At 34.3% G+C, this 22,021-nt stretch overlaps 1 protein-coding gene across 1 annotated transcript in view; it reads right to left on the bottom strand.

The window, feature by feature from the left end:
• Positions 1–22,021, bottom strand: part of KIF3A (kinesin family member 3A) — a 50,737-nt gene continuing 28,716 nt past the window's right edge. Inside the window, exons 6-17 of the mRNA XM_080805024.1 lie at positions 20,107–20,246; positions 19,486–19,683; positions 19,006–19,180; positions 15,268–15,366; positions 7,677–7,833; positions 7,095–7,275; positions 6,197–6,307; positions 5,731–5,856; positions 4,048–4,101; positions 3,619–3,687; positions 2,921–3,045; positions 1–1,026 (exon numbers count right to left, since the gene is read on the bottom strand). Coding sequence (XP_080661150.1) covers positions 978–1,026; positions 2,921–3,045; positions 3,619–3,687; positions 4,048–4,101; positions 5,731–5,856; positions 6,197–6,307; positions 7,095–7,275; positions 7,677–7,833; positions 15,268–15,366; positions 19,006–19,180; positions 19,486–19,683; positions 20,107–20,246 — 1,484 coding nt within the window. The 3' untranslated portion in view covers positions 1–977. The remainder of the gene's footprint in view (positions 1,027–2,920; positions 3,046–3,618; positions 3,688–4,047; positions 4,102–5,730; positions 5,857–6,196; positions 6,308–7,094; positions 7,276–7,676; positions 7,834–15,267; positions 15,367–19,005; positions 19,181–19,485; positions 19,684–20,106; positions 20,247–22,021) is intronic.

Genomic DNA, 22,021 nt, shown 5'->3' with positions numbered 1-22,021 from the left:
GTAAAATATGAATAAAAACAAAACAAAGTGTTTTAAAGCCAAAGAATTAAAAGATATATATATTTTCTGCTTTGGTTGCATTTTGTGGAAAATGGAGACCTTTTTCAGTTGGGAGATACAAGCAATTTCCAACACAATTTAAAACTCAGACACAAGAAAGCAAGCATCCATTAGTCACACTTCAAAGTGAATTTTAGAAAATATACACATATGGGCAAAGATCAGTGACCAATATTAGCTTAATTTCCTGCAATTCTGACTCCTATCTACATACAAATTCAATGCTTCAAGAGAACATAAAACCAGAACAAAAAAGGTGCATTTGACATGAAGAGGAAAAAAAGGTCAAGAGGTCCAGAAGAAACATATTTCCAGCTTTTGTATTTTAAACATGTATACTTCTAAAGAGTGACTGCTGAATTATAAAATTTCTAAAGATCAGTAAGAGGAGTTATCTTATACTTAAAACAAAATGAATATTAGTATAAAAATTAGAACATTTTTGAACAGGCCAGGCAGGTATTAGGATCGAATAATGTCTTAGATATGCAGCCCACACATTCAATATGACAGCAAAACACAGGACAATGAGATTTGCTACTTTCTGTATGCAAAACAGGGCTTACGTTTTTCTTCTATTTTGACTATCTAGTTACCTAATTATTACAGCAGTTGAATAAATCACTAGCAGATTTATGTATATATTTAAACTACAACTCTCTGTAGTATGAGCTGCTCCCCCAACTTCCCTGCACAGTATAAACTGGAGCACAATATGACAATTTGAAGAATTACCAGTTGTACAATTTTAATATGACATTAATATTTATACTAAGACTTATTAGGCAATTCATTAGTTCCAGACTTACAGCTTCCGTTATTTGAAATTACAGAATACTCTTCAGGGTTTTAAGTAAAGATTTTGTCCAGGCATAAGACTATCACTAATTTTTATTGTGACTTTAAGTCTGTAACATTTACTGAAGTAAAGAGTCAATTACAGTTTCAGGCTTTGCAGAACGCTTTCTGTTAGGAGGAGAGAAAAAGAAAACATGAATGCTTTCCTAGAAGACTGAATGCAAACACTTTACATTAGGTAGCAGGTAATACAGGGTGGCCATAAGGTCTAAAAACAGGCCAACGTTTGCCATGTCTGACTATGTTAAGAGATCAATTAAAGCCCACCTTTTTAGGCCAGGGGAAGTAGCCTAAAGTAGGAGCAAGAGCACGGCACTCCATACTCTCAACCAGAATGTAAGGGATTGAGTGGAAGAAAACGTCTAAAACTGGACTGGACAGGCCAGGCCAAGTGAGCGCATGCTTGTCAGACCCAAATCCCTTGATTATCTGTTCTGGGGCATGCTGAAGGTACAGATTCATTCAGTGAAAAAAAGAGACAGAAATCATCTGAAGTAACACCTTACAGACGATGTGCACATGAATGTACTGTGTTCACTGGAATTTTGCTTGGCACACTGAACTGTGCTTTTCTAATGAGGATACCCCATTGAACATTATCAGGTAAAGTAACGCAATACCAATAAGCTTTATATTATGTTTATTTACCTATGTTTACAGCCATCTATTTTTTTTGTAATACAGAAGGCTAATTCTGGTATGCAGAGAATAAATGTGGCTCATCTAATGTAAGTGAACTTTTTTTATGTTAAACCACAAAATAAATATTTTTAAGTGAGCATTCTGAATGCTTATCAAATTGTTTGTTTTAGGTCCTTGTGGTTATAAAAAAGAGTGACTAAAAACTATGAAATGTCATGTAAATAATCTGGATTTCTGGCTCCTCCTTTGAAACAAGAAGATCCAGAAACAACAGGCCCTTTATTCCCCAAACTAACTAGGAACAGGGTAGTAGCCACTTACTTCAGACAGACCACTCCACTTTGCCCCAGTCCCAGCCACTGCCTATTTCTCTCCTATGCCGAGGCCAACTGCCTTACCGCTTATCATCACCCTTGCTCTGTAATTTTTCTTGTTAACCACAGAGTTAATAGAAAAATATCTCTATTAAAAAATGGAGAAAAAAAAAGACCTAATGGGATTTCTGTTTCTCTGATTTCTTCATTCACTAAATATTACATACCTGGCTTCCACTGACATATGAGAAGTTTTTAACAACTGGCACCTAAATGCTAAAAAAGGTAAAACCTTGTACACTTTTAAAATGCTGATTCCTCCTGAGTTCAAATATACCAAATTTATAAATGTTAGGTTATACCTATGATATGATGTAACACAAAAGCATTAAAACTATACAACTTCATCTTACATGTAACTCAAAAATTTCTATACTCAAAGGTAGGGGGATAAATAAGCTTATTGTTTCCTCTCATTTCAGGAGAGCCAAGTATTACAATCAGTTTAAATAAACATAATAGTACCTGATATAGGGAAGGGAGAGAAGAAATAAGCTCCAGCCCTGATTTCCCTGGGCTTGTTATGATACATAGAGACTACTCAACAGTCAAAACCAGCACTCAAAGGAGAGGGAAAGATGGGCAGACAAATTTTAACTGATGACTGAGAAGGTCAATGTTTCTGATAGAAAAGCAAGACAGCAAATACAAGACCTTGGGAGTCGACCAGGCAAATCAATCCAGCATCTCACTGGAAGAATTACTATTAAGAATTAAGGGATTAAGATAATAGATGACTTCTAATACATTTGGATATAACAAAGAAAATTAAACTATTACTGAGGAGGGCTAAAGGATTTGGAAGACTTAATTCTTTAGTTTTTACTTATTCAAATCATAACTACATAAGGACTCTAATGTTTATTTAAATACATCTAAAATGCAGCAAATAGAGCTAAAATATTACATTAACTGAATTTCCTCTAAATGCGCTACTTTGAATATCCCGTTGCCTCTATTTCCTAGTGCTGAAAGGCCAACCTTACCTTCGCCCTGTCTTTGGCCTTGCTTTCCCCTTCGAAGTCCGTGGCCTCTCTAATTTCATCAAGGACTGCCGGAGGCTCTCCTCTGTGTAGGCAAGATACACATGGGAAAGGTCCACTTCAAAGGGCTAAGTAAAGGAACAAACACAAAACACTCTTATAGGACTGATTTAAACCAGACGTGGCAGAAAGATGTAAAATACTGAACAAACTCCTAGAAAAAACCTGCAGAACAAAAGACCAAAGAAATGTCTAAGGATATCTTCTTCTAATGTCATTTGTCTCAAATGTATTCACCAAGGGGTGGTAAAGAAGAAACCCCGACACACTATAAATTCCTTTGTAGGAAACTGCTGCTGTTTTCCCTGCAGCTGCTGCTCTTACTGACTCAAGTCAAGGACTAGCTTGGAGAAGTACAGACCCATTCTGGTCTCTAACTATTCCCCCCACAACCTGGAGAGGTGGTGAAGAGTGCTCTGAAGAAGCTGCCATGCCCCTTGTGTCATACAAAGCATAAGCCTGCCCTCATGACTGAGGGGAGCAGAAACGTCTTCTATCACCCCTCTGGGGCTTCTCTTCCCAGGAGATCTGCCTATTTTTCAGCAGAGCTGATTAATTTATATCATACTGATAACACAATTTAGTGAACCACATTCCTAATAAAGGAATGTAGTTATATTAAAAAAAAAAAGCATTCTTACATCTTTCTCTTTTTTATCAGGAGCTGGAGTCTGCTTTCTCATGTTATTTCCTGTGTAGGCAACACATTTCTCAAAAAAGAAGAAAAGGGGGAGGAAGGAAAAATGTCTTAATTAGCAGTTAATACTATAAATAAGGCAAATTATTTTGAGATATACTGATGTTACGGTCATAAAACATGCTCAAAATTTGAAGGCTGGAGAAGAAAGGGATTTACAGGTCATACAGTCCTATGAAGCCCCAAACTATACCATTTCCCCTGAAAAGTTTGTATGTTATAATATAGTTAATTAGGGAAACATCTTATCCACTCCTGTGGAGTCTCATCTGATTCATTCTTGGAACCATCTTTCCCCCTTGTAACCAGCATAGATCCAGTCTATAGGAAACAGTCCATAAGGATTTCATGAAAGGATGAAGGTAATACTCACTAGCTGCCATTCTCCTATGTCTTCATTCCAATGGACGTAGTTTTCAATCATTTCCTTTTAAGAGTCAAAGATGGTCTACTTTTAATATTTAATAACATTTAAAATACTGGAAAATATTCACAAAACTAAAATCTTAATATATTAAGTAAAAAAAGATGCCTCAAAACATTATATACGGCATTATAACTTGTTTTATACATTTAAAAATACAGACTTTGAAAGAATACATGTAAATGCTAGTAAACTATGTTCTTACACAAAAAGCAAAGAAAGAACATGAAGAACATGGGATTCAGGATGATGGTTACCTTGAGTTGGAAGAGGCAAAGGGATGGAAGAGAGAAGAGGGAAACCATTTGGTTAGAAGTAGATTATTGTCATGGTATTTGCTTTTGTTATTCATGACAAGTTCACTACAAAATAACCAAAACAAACATACAGACAAAAACTAACCAACTAAATAAAACCAGGTCACCCAAAGACCAATAAGGAGAATGCACCATTAACCAATAATTAATTCTGTGCACCTGAGATCCAGAGGAAAAAAAAATTAAGACTTATTTTCAGAAAAAAATCTTTAAGCTATATATAGTCCAAATTTTTGAAAAATCAGTATGTTAAGGTTTACTAAAATGTACTAGAAAAATGGGAATTTTGAGTAAAGAAAAAGAAAGGCTGAGATTTTAAAGTTATACTAGAATTAAGAATCAGCATCCACCTGGAGATGGATGGCAGTAATGATTGCAAAACACTGTGAATATACTTAATGTCACTGAACTGTATTCTTTTTATTTTTTTTTCCTCTTTCAAGATTTATTTATTTTGGAGAGAGAGAGGGAGATAGAGAAAGACAGAGGAGGGAAGGGCAGAGGGAGAAAGAGAATATCAAGCACACTCCCCGCTGAGCATAGAGCCGGGTGCAGGGCTCAGTCTCACAACTCTGAGATCATGACCTGAGCTGAAATCAAGAGTCAGAAGCTTAACTGACTGAGCCACCCAGGCACCCCTGAACCGTATTCTTAAAAATAGTTTAGGGGCGCCTGGGTGGCTCAGTGGGTTAAACCTCTGCCTTCGGCTCAGGTCAAGATCTCAGGGTCCTGGGATCGAGCCCCACATCGGGCTCTCTGCTCAGCAGGGAGCCTGCTTCCCCTTCTCTCTCTGCCTGCCTCTCTGCCTACTTGTGATCTCTCTCTGTGTCAAATAAATAAATAAAATCTTAAAAAAAATAGTTTAAAAAGGCAAATTTTAGGGGGCTGGGCCGGGGGGGTGGGGGAGATAAATTTTATGTCATGTTTATTTTATCATATACACCACACTATGACCACATAGACGCACACACACACACTTGGTATCCATAAGCAGGGAGAAAAATTAGCAAAGGAGTTTTGTTTATTCTATTTATAGGATTAATTATATTGAATGTACAAATAGGACCTATACCTTGATTCTGAATGCAATTACATAAATCTAGGTTCTGCCAAAGGGCTGAGAAATTCTTACTTATATACTCAGAGAATTATGTATTAAGTTAACAGCAGAAATGTGATGGCATTAGTTCAAGAAAATTTTACTGTCAACAACTGAAATGTAAATACTTACCATCAATTAAATTAGAATTTACATTCCTTATTTCTTCACTCCAGCCAGTGATGTAATATCTAAAACAGAGAACTTCCCTCTTACCTGATAATCTTGAGGTATGAAGTTATCAATGATGAGCATCTGAAGTCGGAGCTCCCGGCTAAGTTGTCGAATATTCTCCAGTAGGCCTTCAATTTCCCTCTGATGCTCCTGTTGGAGATCAGCCATCTACCAGAAAACCAATAAAATATTAAGGGCAAACAAGATTTTAAATATAAGACAGTTCCAACTGATATAGGCACTGGCCTAAGAAACCCTGTAAGAGCTTACTCAGTTCCTTCACAAACAATGGAGAGAATGACACTACCCATTACTGTCTATTCCCATGTTTTTAAGGTTGGAAATAAACACTATAGCTTAATAGCTAAAATTTTAGCTATAAAAGTGTTTTTTCTTTAAGACTGTAAGCATACATAAGATCTCTTTAAGATTTTTAATCATACTTACTCAAAGAAAATATTTTTTTTAATTCAGAGCTACATTTATAGGTAACTTCTAGGAAACCAACCTCTGATTTGGCAGCCATCAGCATAGTCCAAACTTTCTTTAATTTCTTGGTTTTTCCCTGTGCTTCCTCTTGCAAGCTGGTATATTTTTCTTCAATATCCAAGCGTTCTTGCTACAACAAAAAAAACAGACTTCAGAATTTTCTTCATTAAATTGAAAATTTAATTATTTAACAAATGAGGGGCGCCTGGGTGGCTCAGTGGGTTAAGGCCTCTGCCTTCGGCTCAGGTCATGATCCCAGGGTCCTGGGATCGAGCCCCGCATTGGGATTTCTGCTCAGCAGGGGGCCTGCTTCCCTTCCTCTCTCTCTGCCTGCCACTCTGCCTACTTGTGATCTCTGTCAAATAAATAAAAATCTTAAAAAAAAAATTCTTTAACAAATGATAAATATCTTTGGCAACTAATCTTTTTCAAGACAATTCGCAGATCTGCTTTAAAGTTTTACTAAGATTATAGATACAAGACAAATACCATATGATTTCACTTATATGTGCAATCTAAAAAACCAAACAAATGAACAAAGAGACAAACAAAAAGCAGAAACAGACCCAGCACTGTAGAAAACAAACTGATGCCTGGGTCTGGGGGGAGAAAGGAAAATGGGTGAAGGGGAGTGGGAGGTACAGAATAAGTTGTGGGAATGAAAGGTATGGCATAGGGAATACAGTCCATAGTACTGTAATAGGATTATATGGTAACAGATGACAATTACACTTGTGGTGAGCATAGAATAACATATAGAGAAGTTTAATCACTCTACATCTGAAGTTGTACATCTGAAACTAGTGTAACACTGTGTGTCCTCTATACTTAATTAAAGACGATGGATATAAAGCTTTTCACTAGAGGAGTTAAATACTTAAGGAAAAGTGTCAACCAAAACCAGAAAGTCACATTACCTCTTTTTCCTCAAGTTCTCTGCGAAGTTGCTCTGCTCTTTTCCTCCGTTCTTCCAGTTCCATATTCGATTCTTCAAGAAGTTTCTCTTGTTCCTCAGCTTTTGCCAACAAATCAACACCACCCACAATTACCTTTTTCTCCAGTGCAGATAATTTCTCTAGCAAAGACTGATGTTCTTGTCTGTTGATTAAAAATGTGAACAACCATCGATGATTCACTATTCTACCAATATCATTTCCCAAAACTTTATAGGTATTTGGATGCAAAATTTCAAAACTGAGATATAATTATATAACAACTCTATCAAATAATATCACAGGGTAGTATAAATTAACTTATGATTTAATCTATAACATCCAAATTCACTGATAGTTTTCTTCCTACATAGAGATGAAATAAAAAAAAAAAAAAACAGATGTAATTTTTGGAGACAGAACACATACAACAAAACCCTCTATCCAAAAAAGCTATTCTGGAGACAAAAATCAAGCTTTTAATTAGTATTCAATTCTCTCTCATATATCCTATGCAAAATACCGGAAATTTAAATCACGAATCCAACTCAATTAAGTAATACTCACTGGGCCTTAAGAAGATCTTTTTCCCGTTTCTCTAATTCAGCTCTAGCCTTGTTTCTTTCTTCTTCTTCCATATCAAGCTTTGTTTCAAGTGCTTTTCTCTCCTCATCAATTTTTGCCTGCATTTCAACCATCTTATCTGGGGACACTTTCTTTTTACCTATATGAGTCATTTAATTCCAACAATCACTTTAAAGCCAATTTTCAGATTTGTATAAATTATCTTCAATGATATAAGATACATTCCTCAATAATACAAAATATCAACATTTTAAGGAAATCAAATAAATATTTGATTTCTATTTATTATGTTCCTAGAATAACTTTGCTAAACAAAATGTTGTATAACTGTGCAATGATAACTAAGAACAAAAGTATGTGAAAGAGAAGCAAAACAGGTAAGTAGGGGAAAAGAAAGAGAAAAGAAAAAGAAAGAGAAGCCAAACAAATTTAAAAAGCCAAAGATCTATGGGTCCCCAAAAAAGATATATGTTCAAAAAAGCAGTAAGATTAGTTACTTTTTTATGATAACTAGGTAGGTACAAAATCAAGTGGCTTCCCAAAATGCCCCCTCAAAATTTATTAAAATAAATGAACAAACAGAAGTCAAATATAGGCATAAATTGCATGGACAAGAGTGTCAAGGCCAAATTTATAGCAACAAGTTTCTAATATATATCTTCAGAGTTTTCCTAAAATATATGTCTAATTAAATTATTTGGAAGTATTTCATCTCATAGTATACCTTAAAGGACGAAGTTCTATACTAATTATATAATGGCTATATTATAATTAACCAGGCATTTTACAGTTGCTGAGCTACCATGATCTATCATCTATCTTAAATGAGCAACTAAAACAGCTTGTTACTATGTCAAACTCAGGATCCTAAACCTAAGCCATTTTAAATATGCTAAATATCAAATATAAGTAGAAATACTACCAAATAATAAAGCTGGAAATATGGCTTCTAATTGATTATTTTGACTATAGTGCCCAGTAGAGTGTTTCATATACACACAACAGATGTTCAGTAAAAGCTAACTGAATGAATTTGAAAATCATGAAATTAAAATGAAAAACCAAAAAGAGAAAATAAAAAAATAGGTTATTAAACTGGTTATGAAACTGAGTCAAATATAATTCATTTCTGGTAATACATTTTCTTTGAAACATACTTTCCTTTAGAAAAACAATCAAACTTTTCGTAGAATTGGTATGAGGCTCTCCTGAAAGTTTTCTGTCATTCATAACTTCCTTCCCAAAGGACCACAGAAGAATATAAACCTGGGGCGCCTGGGTGGCTCAGTTGGTTAAACAACTGCCTTCGGCTCAGGTCATGGTCTCAGAGTCCTGGGACCAAGTCCCACATCGGGCTCCCAGCTCTATGAGGAGTCTGCTTCTCCCTCTGACCTCCCCTCTCATGCTCTCTCTCACTCTGTTTCTCTCTCTCTCTCAAAATAAATAAGTAAAAATCTTAAAAAAAAAAAAAAAAAAGAATATAAACCTGAGGAGTCTATAAATTGTTAATGTCTCCACCCAAAAGCTAGCCCCTACTGCTAACAAGGAAAGAAAACTGAAAGATAATGCGGGTGCAGGTATATATCTGAATATATACTTTCAGGAACCATGAGATGAAGAATTATTCATAGACTCTAAATCTTTAGTACACAATTATATTTAAAAAAACAAACAAACCCAAGGTTTTAAAATATATACCCTTCATTTCTATAGAAATAAAGGTCTAAAGCAAACAAGCCACAAAACAAGTCAGTTCAATAAAAGAGTAAATAAGAGCACTGATCCAAATTCATGCTTTGGTGTGGTGTGATTCATTGCATTCCAAAAGTCAGAATATAGACCTGAATGTGTTGGCTTCTTTGGCACAGTCACCTGAATTGAATGTCCTGATTTATGCTGTTAAAAAAAATTTTTTAAAGTAATCTAACTCCTGTTCCCAGCGAACTCCTAGAAAGGATTTCTAAACAGTAGTACTATTTCTAAGAAATTTGAGTGGGAAAAGTGTAAATTCAAGTATAAAGTTAAACACATGCAGACAATGCCTGGCTGATAAGCTGGCAGAGCATGCGACTCTTGATCTTGGGGTTGTGAGTTCGAACCCCATGTTGGGTATAGAGACTAGGTAAAAATAAAATCTTTAAAAATAAATAAATGAATAAAGTGCATGCATTAAAAAATTATAACTTACTTTCCACCTCAGAATTACAAATATTTTTTTAAAAGTGGCAAGTATGTTAAGACAAAAAAAACCTGTGTGTGAAGACACGGATACACACACTAACAATATAGTCGAAATGATCTGATAAATATATGCACATTAATTTTTAGGCTTGTAGAGTTCCAATGGTTTGGTTAACAGTTAACAACCTGCAGTCTCCAACCCCATTAAGAGGCAGTAAAATAAAAAAATATTACATGTAGAAATACAAAAGCACAACCTGTTGATGAATTACTACTAGGCCTGAATTGCATTAGTTATTCAAAACCATTCAGGTAGTATTTTCCCACTGATGCTTTAGCAGCAAAAATCTTATTGTGCTCCTACAACGTTCTCATAAAGAATACCATGCATTTATAGCTAGGTTCAGTTTCAAAAGTTTAATATTTTAAGTAACAGAATTTCTAGTCAGTATTATTCAGATAAATCATTGTATTTCTCTCCAAATGATATATTAGGCTAAATGTGAATATATTCCAACTTTCCTAACCAGGCACTTAAAATCATGACATCACTAAAAGTCACTTTCAGATTGTTTTGTTTTTTTCTTAAAGATTTTCTAAAAATCTTAAACAAACCACCCCCAAACCCTTCTTTTAATACTGTATGACACAATTCAACACAAAATTTCAGGTAAATAAATCTAAAAAAAAAAAATTGGTGATGTCATATAGTATTTAACTAAGCCAAACAGGAGTAGTAATACTTTTAGTTGCCTTTGCCATGCGTTCCAAACAAAACTGTCAAAATGAACTTTGGCAAGATAAGGTTAAAGGGAAGAATTTCAGGAAGACTTAAATGAATTTTATTTTCATTACATGAGCACTCATGGGCATAAGTAACCACGCATTTGATTCCTTGCTTTAAAAAAATATGCTTGAAAGTGAAAATCATTTATATTTGTATTACCAAAATTTGGCTCAATGGGTCTTTAAAAATTTAGGAAAAAAGATCATGTCATCTGCTTCTGGTGTTATATTTGTCTATTTTGTCAATTAGGTCTACAGAATCCAGTGTAGTTGTCACTGTCACTCAAATACTTCTGAATTGTTTGTCTAAAAAGATCATTTGGAAAAAAGAATGTTCCTAGGGGCGCCTGGGTGGCTCAGTGGGTTAAAGCCTCTGCCTTCAGCTCAGGTCATGGTCCCAGGGTCCTGGGATCGAGCCCTGCATCGGGCTCTCTGCTCAGCAGGAAGCCTGCTTCCCCCTCTCTTTTTCTGCCTGCCTCTCTTCCTACTCACGGTGTCTCAAATAAATAAGTAAAATCTTTAAAAAAAAAAGAATGTTCCTAATATCTTCCTAAACAAAAATTGAAATGAATTTTTTTTTCTAATTTAGGAGAAAAGGTTTTTTAAAAAAAGCTACTGTTGAAAGATATTTTTAAATACAAAAGACAGATACTTACCTTGAAAAAAATTAAATTTAAAAAATGTAGTGCAATTAAATAACAGAGTTCTTTATAGTTTAAATAATTTGTACCATGTGGAGTGCAAATCAATCACACCAACCTGCTTGATCTTTCAGTAAGAGTAGTAAGCAAATCGTAGACAGGAAGCATATGCACAGAGATGAAGAGGAAAAAAAAAAACATTATTTCCTTTGTAAAACAAAGAAAAATGTTTAACAGCATTTATTCATAGTATAAATATAGAAATAAATCAAATCATTATCAAAACTGAAAAAGAGCAGCTTTATGTAAAAAGAAAAGCAAATTCAACACAATCAGAGATGTAATTTAAGCAAATAAGATTGAGACTAAGATTACAATTTAAATCAATCTCAAGAGCTCACAATGACTCCCAGACTCCTGCAAATATAATAGTTCAGCACCAAGTGGTTATACTAATGGTACACATGGAATTGGGAACCTGCTAAGATCTGGGAAGTAATCTAAAAGGACAAAACAGGAAATTATGCCAATTTAAAAAATTAGTAAGTTAAAAGTAGCAAAATTTGCACTGTCAATTTATAAAATTTCCCAATTCAATGTTCTAATATTAAGATCCCATACAGGTGTGCCTCCCCTTTAAGAAAATCCACACAAAAACCTTAATCAACTAAAGAGATAATTGGATTATAGTAGTTTGCAGTGATAATTTGATTAACAAAAGGACAATGAAGAAACATTAAGGACAGCAAGTTCTCCCAAAAGATTTGATTTTCCAATTTGATTTATAAGCAATTTTTTCAGAAAAAAAAATTAACTGCATAAAGTGAAGTACACCTGTATAACAACGAACTTGCATTCAATCTATTAGTAGACTGTTAAGGGTAATTATGATTCCATAGAGGTAAATGATCAACTGATGATTAAAGCAAAGAACGCCTTAAAAAAAAAAAAGCCATTCGTATTTTTAAAAGGGAAGGTACATACACGTTACACACAGCAACCACATGCTGGGAAAACTATTTTTCCACTTCACCAACACACCCACATCACAACAGAAGAACTTAATGTTATAAGCTAGGTACACAAACAGTGACTAAAACTACATGAACTGAACTCATTTCATAACATTTTCACATAACTACTACTTTAAAGATTAAGGTAAATTTCAAAACAGAAACTTAAATTATAATGCCACTCAGGTATTTTCTCATATCTGACAGTTTATAGTACAAAATAATAACTCTATATGGTTTCTAAAGAAATTTCTTGTATTTTATAAATTGTCCTATACAATTAATTGTTTTGGTAAAATATAAGAGTTGTCAAGAGAGAAAACGATTCCTAATATTCTTGCAATTCTTCCTTTAGACAGCTAAATGCATTAAGAATAACCAAATGTGTTTGTTATTAGTTTTAGAAAATTAAGTACAGATAATGCTTTAAAAGGCAGTAAGCTGCAATCTAGTAGAAAAAAAATCACTTCCCTTTTCTCCTAAAATTATAACTAAAATTAGCAATACTTTTCAATTGATTTAAGGTTTAAGAAAGAAACTTTGTGACTGAAATATGTCTAGACAGATCTTGCATAAATAACTTCTTGTGGATTTGAATTCTCTAATCACAGAGTAGAGTTCCTTAAAATCAATCAGGTAGTTGAGAAAGAGAGAAAAGTGGCCATTTGAAATAAAATTATTATCCAATATATCTTTACTTGCTTCAAACTTTATGTTTTTCTTCATTTGGGAGCTTTCAATTTTAAGCTACCCCTAAGAATGGGATACCACAGCACAAATCTTTATAACTTAAGACATGTTATAATGGGCACTGGTGTATTGCCAAATGTAATTTTACTTTTAGAAATTCAGGATTCGTTACTGCATGTCCCTTATACCAACTAGGATTGGAAGTTTATCCTGAAACATAAAAAGGAACCATAAGAATTATTCTTTTATACAGCTTACTAGCTCTCTTTACATTATCTCAATTGCAAAAGCATGAATCTCTCTTCCATTGTCTCAAACATAAACTTAAGCACACGTTTTAACAATTACAGTTAACTGGAAGCAATGAAGAAGGGGGGAATCATCACATGCTTTGTCCTACTGAGAAGTCCAACATGTATTCTTGAAGTAATGACAGGGAGCAGTGCAGCATTTCTCCAATGAAGCCCATGGGTTATGGAAAAGCCAAAGCTCTGTGAGAGAATTTAAGAGCTACCACTCACTAGGCAAGGACTTATCCCGAGGTTTCTCTATGACAGAACATGTGGAGTCTGAACTACTGCTGCTGCTACTGCCTGGAAGACAAAGAAGTGAGCCCGACGGGAACCAAAGAAAGAGGAAACAAGAAAATGAACACACACACAGAGGAAAATTCAGTGCCAGAGAGAGAATTTTAAAGAACAATCAAGCTTTGCATTAAAGAATCAAAATGTACTTTCCCTTAATACCAGTCTTGGTAGACTACCCAATATTCTCTAATTACAAAGCTAGATGGGACAAACCGGACTCCTTTAAGCATCTACTATGGGCAAATCCCACTACCCAGTTACAACATAATAATTCAGAGGGCTGGAACGACATGAATAAAAAATAAGGCATTTGGTGACATTTAAGTCTACTTAAACTATCTATCTGGTAAGTTATAGGAAGTGAGTTTTAGAATTTAAAGTTAGGCACCATTAAAACTATAGGAATGATAAATTGCCCTTCATCATCTTGACACCTTGGTTCATCTCCAGTTTCACCCTCCACCAAAACATCAAACAACTGGATATAATTATGTATGTTTCAGGTTTTATGGCAGAACTGTGAAAGGCTCACTAAAAATCTTCAAATCTCTAAGTCTAGAAGGTAGGTATCCTATTAATAAATACTTTAACATATTAAGCAATGGCATTTTTTTCTATTTTAAATTTTATTTTAAACAAATCTATGATCTGCTTTAGCTATGAATAGTCTGAAAAAATAGGGATGAACACAAAGTCATTTATCTAAATAGCTGGACAGCAAGCATTTTCTGTTAAGGGACAGATAATAAGTGCTTTAAGCTTTGTGGGCCATACAGTCTCATCTGAAAGCAGCTGAACACTATATGCAAACAAATAAGCATGGATGTTTAATAAAATTTTATTTATAAAAACAGGTGGTGGGCCAGATTTGGCCAGTAGACCACAGCTGACCAGCTCTTGCTCTAAATCATGCTCTTCCTGTCTTCTGAAATTACAGACCTTTGGTTTTAAAATTTGGAACTCCTGGGTTTATTTTCAGCAAGATCATTTTAATAAGACAAGCAAAATATGCACCAGCTTGAAAACAATGATCCACACATTAATGATCCACATTAATGGAAGAGAGTTCTGAAACAAACAAACATTAAGAGCAAAAATGTTTGAAAAGTGGGCCATTATTATATAATAGGTCTCTCTCTTACCTGTTATGTGTATCTTTATCGCAACAAATACAAACTTACTTCACACTTGGCAACAAATGCCCCATAAAAGAGTAAGAATGAAAGTACATTTTATAAAGCAAAGTATTAAATTAAAAAAATAGACTCCTCATATAAATTCATCATTTAAAAATTCAGTGACTTCTAAAGCCTAACCATGCTTGAGAAAAACTCCACATTATCTTGATTTCCTAAAAAAAATTTTAGGTTCCCAACACAAATCAAAGTCCCCACATAAAATTAAAATCCTGAATAAAATCTTTACATGGTATAACCGTTACAGATTTTTACAATTCTAAATTGTAAAAGAACTTATGGTATTATGATTCAACTGTAAGTAGGAGATCAGCATAGGAGAAAAAAATAAGGCAAAGTTAATCATGTATGTGCCATATTTCCACTGTGTGAATTGCTACCATAACTAAAAATGGCAAAAGGCATGCACTCAGATGAAGGTTAAACCATATTTACTGTAGCAATCCCAGTTAATTTCTAGAACACTAAAAAGAACTTACCCCTTCTTTTTTTCCTTTTTTCTCCATCTTCTCCAACCTCACCCTCTTCATCATCCTCCTCCTCCGACCCACTGATATCAGAGCCTGATATTTCTTCCCCTTGAACAGAAATTTTACAGAACAATTTATATTCTATACCAGATTATATTCTGCATCAATTTTCTTCATTAAGTTTGTTGCCCTAAACAAAGCTTACTTTAATATCCCTAAACAGTATATCACATGCTAACTTCAAGAAAAGATATAATGTACACAGAGGTTTTATTTTAAAGTTCCTAAAGAGAAGTTAAATTCTGATCAACTTAAGGGGCGCCTGGGTGGCTTGGTCGGTTAAGCGTCTGCCTTCAGCTTATGTCATGATCCTGGGGTCCTGGGGTGGAGCCCTGAGAGCCACTGCACCCGCCTGCTCGTGCTCCCCTGTCCCCACTCATGTTCTCTGTGTACCCCCCACCGCTTGTGCTCCCTCTCTCACTCTCTCAAATAAATCTTCAAAAAAAAAAAAATTCTGATCTACTTCAAATTTCAAATTATTAGTTTAAAAAAAGTTCTACGTATATATAAAAATTTCAGGTTAAAGTCATTATTTCAGTTTAAAAAAGTGATCACTTTGGGGAAGTATTTTCTCCTCAGTTTTCTGCGTAAGATCTTATTTTATTTTTAAAATATTCTTGGGGTGCCTGGGTGGTTCAGTGGGTTAAAGCCTCTGCCTTCAGTTCAGGTCATGATCCCGGGGTCCTGGGATCGAGTCCCACATCGGGCTCTCTGCTCAGCAGGGAGCCTGCCTCCCCACCTCTCTCTGCCTGCCTCTCTGCCTACTTATGACCTGTCTGTCAAATAAATAAATAAAATCTTAAAAAAAATAACACTGTCCATGTATGAGATGTCTAAAAAACCAGGTATTTGGGAAAAAATAAATATACACTAATCACAAACGATAATATCTGAACCAGTAAATAACAGATAGGAAGAGATAAGGATATTAGGAGAAAGAATTCATTAAAAATATTTTCTTCAGTCCTCGTAACAGTGACACCCTGGTAGCAATGAGTGCACCTAATGCCCAAGTCCTGGTTTCTAAATACCATTCTCCACTGAAAGGAGCTAGGGAGAAATAGATGGTTTAATACCAGGGTAGGGAACATATAAAATGAGCCTAAAACATCTGTGATGCCAGAAATAAAGCAGCACTCAAAACCAAAAATCAAAAAACTGATGGAAGCATGCTGAAAGGTATAGCAACTACCCTGAATTCAGGAGCTTCTACGGCAAAAGCTCAAACAACCTGAGCAATAAAACAAATAATATTACTGTATTATAATGCACAGACTAAAATAATACTGACATAACTAAATAAACAAGTAGGGGAGGAGGGACTACTCCCCCTTACAACAGAATTCTAAACATTAAACATGAGAAGGAATGCTCAGAAGACAAAGTCATCAAGAAGCGACAGAATTACTGTTGCTGGCAAGAACCCTTAATGGATGCTCAAACTGGTGGGAAAAAAGTATGATCAGAAACAGTACCCTTTAGTAGTTTCAAAAGTATCTCCCCACAAGACACACCTTGAGTTCACAGGAAAATGTAAAATTACAGAATTTAGAGTGAAGAAATCTTGCAGAATAATTCTGAGAGAAGTACAGACCACCCAAATTGAGGGACATTCTACAAATACGTGATTTTTTACAGTGTCACGACCATGAAAGAAAGAGAAAGATGAGGAACTGGAGACTGGAGGAGACAACTAAATGCAGTATGTGATGCTAGACTGCATCCTGGACTGGACAGAAAGGGCACTAGAGGGCAAACTCAACATCTGAGTAAGACTGATAGGTTAGCTAGTAAGTCTGAATCAATATAAAATTCCTGGTTCCAATAACTGTAAGATATACCAGTCATATAAGATGTCAACATAAGGGGAAGCAGGGTGATGAGCACAAAGGAACTCAGTATACCTCCAAGTTTTCTAGAAGTCAATAAAAATTTTCAAAAATGAGTTCTTGCTTTCAATTCCTTTCAGTATATACCCAGAAGTGGAATTGATTGATCATGTCATAATGCTGACTTTATTCTTAAGACATTTGATTTCACTGATACTTATGACATTTGTTTTTATAATCCAGTTAACAGAGTGTTATAATACGGTAAATACAGTTGATCATATAAACAGTAAAAATCAGGCAAAAACAAAAGAACAATTTTTGAAAATTTTACTGCATAAAATTTTACATTTTTTAAAATAAAATTTTAAAATTTTATGCATAAAATTTGCTGCATACTGTAACACATATCTGCATACCCACATTCATAGCCAGATGATTTACAGTAGTCAAAAGGCAGAAACAACACACATGTCCACCAAAAGATGCACGGATAAACAAAACGTGGTATATACAAACAATGGGATATTACTCAACCTTAAAAAGGAAGGAAATCCTGACACATGCTATGATACGGATGAACCTTGAAGACATTATGCTAGGTAAAATAAGACAGACACAAAAGCACACATATTATATGATTCTACTCATGAGTTATCTAAAATAGTCAAATTCAGAGACAGAATAGTGGTTACCAGAGGTGAGGCAGAGAGGGGGATGGAGAGTTGGATGTTTAATGGGTACAGAATTTCATTTGGGGATGATTAAAAAGTTTAAGGGATGGATGATGGTAATAGTTTCAAACAATGTTAACATACTTAATGCCACAGAAAAACAATAGTTAAAATGGTAAATTTTACATTATTTTGTCACATTGAAAAAATGTAAATAAATAAAGGCAGCAAAATAAAGGTATGAATTGAACATTAACAAATCTAAGAAATTTTAAATCTTTAAAACATATTGACTATAAATACCACCTAGTGGTCACATTTAAAACACCAAATTTCATTATCTAAGCGGCAGCCCAATTACTGCTTTTCCTCGCTAATCTTACTCAAGTTTATTAAGTACCCTTTCCAAACATCTGTGACGGTGGCACCTCTGCAATTCACATCTGTTTTATCCACTTTCCCCATAAACTGTAAAAACAAACAAAAAACCTTTTCTAAAGCCATTTGTTTACTTGGAATGAAAAGGAGCCCTATGCCAATCAGTTCTTAGCATGAAAGTGTAGAGAGTCACCAAGTACTTAATGATAGTCTGTAAATTTCTCATCCTCATGAACAAGGTCTGCAAACTTTCTAACCTTCTAACATCTTGTTAGAAAAGGATTCCTCAAACATAATCTCACGTTCAAATTCAAGCATGAAACCATATTTTCAAATATGCTTTTCAAAAAAAATTCAATGAATTTTTACTTATGGTAAATTCTGTTTATCCATGACTCTGATAGGGTTTCTTTACTTTGAATAATAGTGACTGAAATCTTTCACAAACAACTCTGGGTCATTTTCACCTAAATACATATATGGTAAAACTTGCTCTTATACAAAGACAAAAAAATTCATTATTTAGTAAATGGTCAAATGAAATCTAAAAAAGGATATGGGAACTGATATGATTGAGATGGAGGTTTAAATTAAATGAATTTTTAAAAATCACATACACAAATAATACATAATCATTCTCAAACTTAATACAAAAATGCTTAAGTGTATATCAAGTTACCTTGCAGAAATATTAAGTATCAAAGTTAGATGCTCAAAGAATTTTAGTAAGTTTTTTAATTAGAACACTTAGTGGTTAAACAACATTTTTAGCCAACACTCACATTAATATTTTGAGAAAAAGTTACCTTCTTCAAGCTTTTTTTTCAGTTCCTCTATTTCTTTCTGAAACTGGCGAAGCAAAGCATCCTTTGGGTCTTCATTAATTCTAGCTTTATTTTTAATATTCTTAGCACGATTAGCATACCGTAATGTACTGATAGTTTCATCATAATTGTAATCTGCTGGCCCAATATTTGCACACTGTTGAATTAGGAATACAAAACATTTTACACTTGAGGCAGTTAAAATTAATACGACCATTATGACTATATCAAAAAGAATTTTTGAAACATAGTTTTCCTTTGGCCTTCTTGAACAAGAAAACGTCAATGACATGGATTTCCAAACACCATTATATGGATTAGCATAGTGTACTTGAAAAAGAATAACCACAAATCATAAGTGAAATAATCAATAGTTTTTAAAATGTTATGCATATCAATTATTAGCATAAACAGGAATATGAAATTTTCCTAAATGATAACTATTCTACAATTAAGTCTTACCATCATGGTTTTTGAATTTCCTCCCAAGGAATCCTGAAGAAGACGAGTCAGTTTAGAGTTGCGATAAGGAACATGAGTGCTTTTTCCGTCAACCAAAGCAGAAATTACATTACCAAGGGTGGAAAGCGAAAGATTGATTTTTGTGGCTTCCTTTAGGCGCTGTCCAGTAGCTCCAGTTTTTGCTTGTCTCTCTGAACCCTAGCAATAAACAAAGACAGAAATAAAGCTAAAATGAAAAATACAGAATATTCCTCTGAAAGTTTAAAACAAAATGTGACACTAAAAAATCTGCTATAGTATCTGGAATTTGCTTCAAAATAATATAGGAAGGGAAAAAGTGGCTGATAGTAGAGATGAAATGGGCCTGGCATGAACAGACTGAAGTTGGGTCACGGGTACATGGGAGACCATACTATTCTTAGTACTTTTGTAGATGTTAGAAGTATTCCATAATAAATAATAAGTTAAAAACACATACACAAGTAAACAACTTAAAAATTGCATGTAATCACACATTTTCAATTTTTATAAGTGAATTTTTATTTGCTTTTAAAATGCAAAAAAGAAAAAAAAAGCAAAAAATCACAAGGGTTATTCCTTCAGTAGTGTCCTGTTACTTACAGCAAGATCTACAAGATGGAGCTTCCCCATTCTGACGTGCATGTTACCATCAACGCCTTTTTCACTGCATTCTATAGTAATTGTAAAGATGGCATGGGAACGGGAACTATGTTCATTCATGTTAGTTGCACCAACAGAACCTTGAAGAATGGAAGGAAATTCTTAAAAAGTATAACAAGAGGGAGTATTTTTTAAAATAATTAAATATCCAGAATGGTTTAAAATACTTAATTTCATCACAGCAAAGAGCCAGAGAGCATGGCTAAACCAGAAAAGCATAGGTTTATTTAACATTAGAAATTTCTGTCTGACAATTTATGTTTATAACAAAAGAATTTGCAGGGGTGCCTGGGTGGCTCAGTCGGTTAAGCATATGGCTTTGGCTCAGGTCATGATCTCAGGGTCCTGGGATTGAGCCCAGCATCAGGCTCTCTGCTCAGGAGGGAGCCTGCTTCTCCCTCTCCCTATGCTTGTTGCTCTGCCTACTTGTGCTCTCTTTCTCTGTCAAGTAAGTAAATTTTTAAAAATCTTAAAAAAAAAAAAAAAAAGGAATTTGTAATGTTTCTCATACTACAGAGTCAATTTTAGGACAAAATACTTAATTTCAATCCCAAGTACTACCAACTAAAAAAATAACAAACAGGTTAAAAAAAAACCCACAAAGTTAAATAATTCAAAAAATTATTGCTGTTTAAGCTACCTCTAAAAAGCATTATGTTCCAAGCACCTAAGTCACAGAAATACTTGCATATATGCATTAGATACAGGATATTCAGTACAGCACTGTTTGCAATATCAAGAGCTCAGAAACAACCAAAAGGACAGTGGTCAACCTATTATAGAACAGTCATGGGGAACCTGGGCGACTTAGTCAATTAAGCATCTGACTCTTGATTTTGGCTCAGGTTGTGAGATTGAACCTTTCCTCTCCCACCACTTACATACTCTCTCTAAACAAATAAATAAAATCTTTTTTTTTAATATCTTTTTTTTTATTTTTAAAGATTTTTATTTATTTATTTGACAGATAGAGATCACAAGTAGGCAGAGAGAGAGAGAGGAGGAAGCAGGCTCCCCGCTGAGCAGAGAGCCCAATGCGGGGCTCGATCCCAGGATCCTGAGATCACGACCCGAGCTGAAGGCAGAGGCCTTAACCCACTGAGCCACCCAGGCGCCCCAAATAAATAAAATCTTAAGAAAAATAGTCATACTATGGACTACTAAACAGTCCTTTAAAAACACAGATCTGTATGTATGACATGGAAAGATACCCACAACATATGAACTAAAAAAAAAAAAAAAAAAGGAGAAGAGAGAAAGGAATATATAGTACAATCCTATTTCTATTAAACAAAAGCATCCATTCAAAATATACCAAGCACTTATGTAAGTATAAATATTTTACATAAATATATTATGTAAAGAAAAAGGTCTGTTTTTTTATAATAGGCATGTATGTTTTTTTTAATTGCCAAGTATTTGAAAAGCATTCTGTTAATTTTAGCCAATGTCAAAATTATCTTCCTATTACATATTCATGCAGAACTTTTAATGCAAGCTGACTGTATAATTTGAAGATTGAGTATTCTTTTAATAAGCATATGGTTACATTAGAAGTCAGATAACTAGAATGTAAACTGCAGTTATAAAGGAAAGCAAAGCTCGATGGAAAAAGATATAAGAAAAATTAGTGAAAGAAAATACAAGGATTTGTGACTCCACACAAATTTTCTTTTAAATTATAAACTTAGGTATTTTTTCCAAAAATACTTAAAAAATAAATCCATGGGCAGCTGCCTTGCTCAACTGGTAGATCTCAGGTTTTAAGTTTGAGCCCCACGTTGGGTGCAGAGATTACTTTAAAAAAAAAATCTTTAAAAAAATAAAATAAAATCTAATACCACTTTATAACTTC

This window comes from Martes martes (assembly GCF_963455335.1).
Source record: "Martes martes genome assembly, chromosome: 5".
NCBI lineage: Eukaryota > Metazoa > Chordata > Mammalia > Carnivora > Mustelidae > Martes > Martes martes.
Note: the sequence above shows the minus strand (reverse complement) of the source record. Positions and strands in the feature narration are given on the sequence as shown.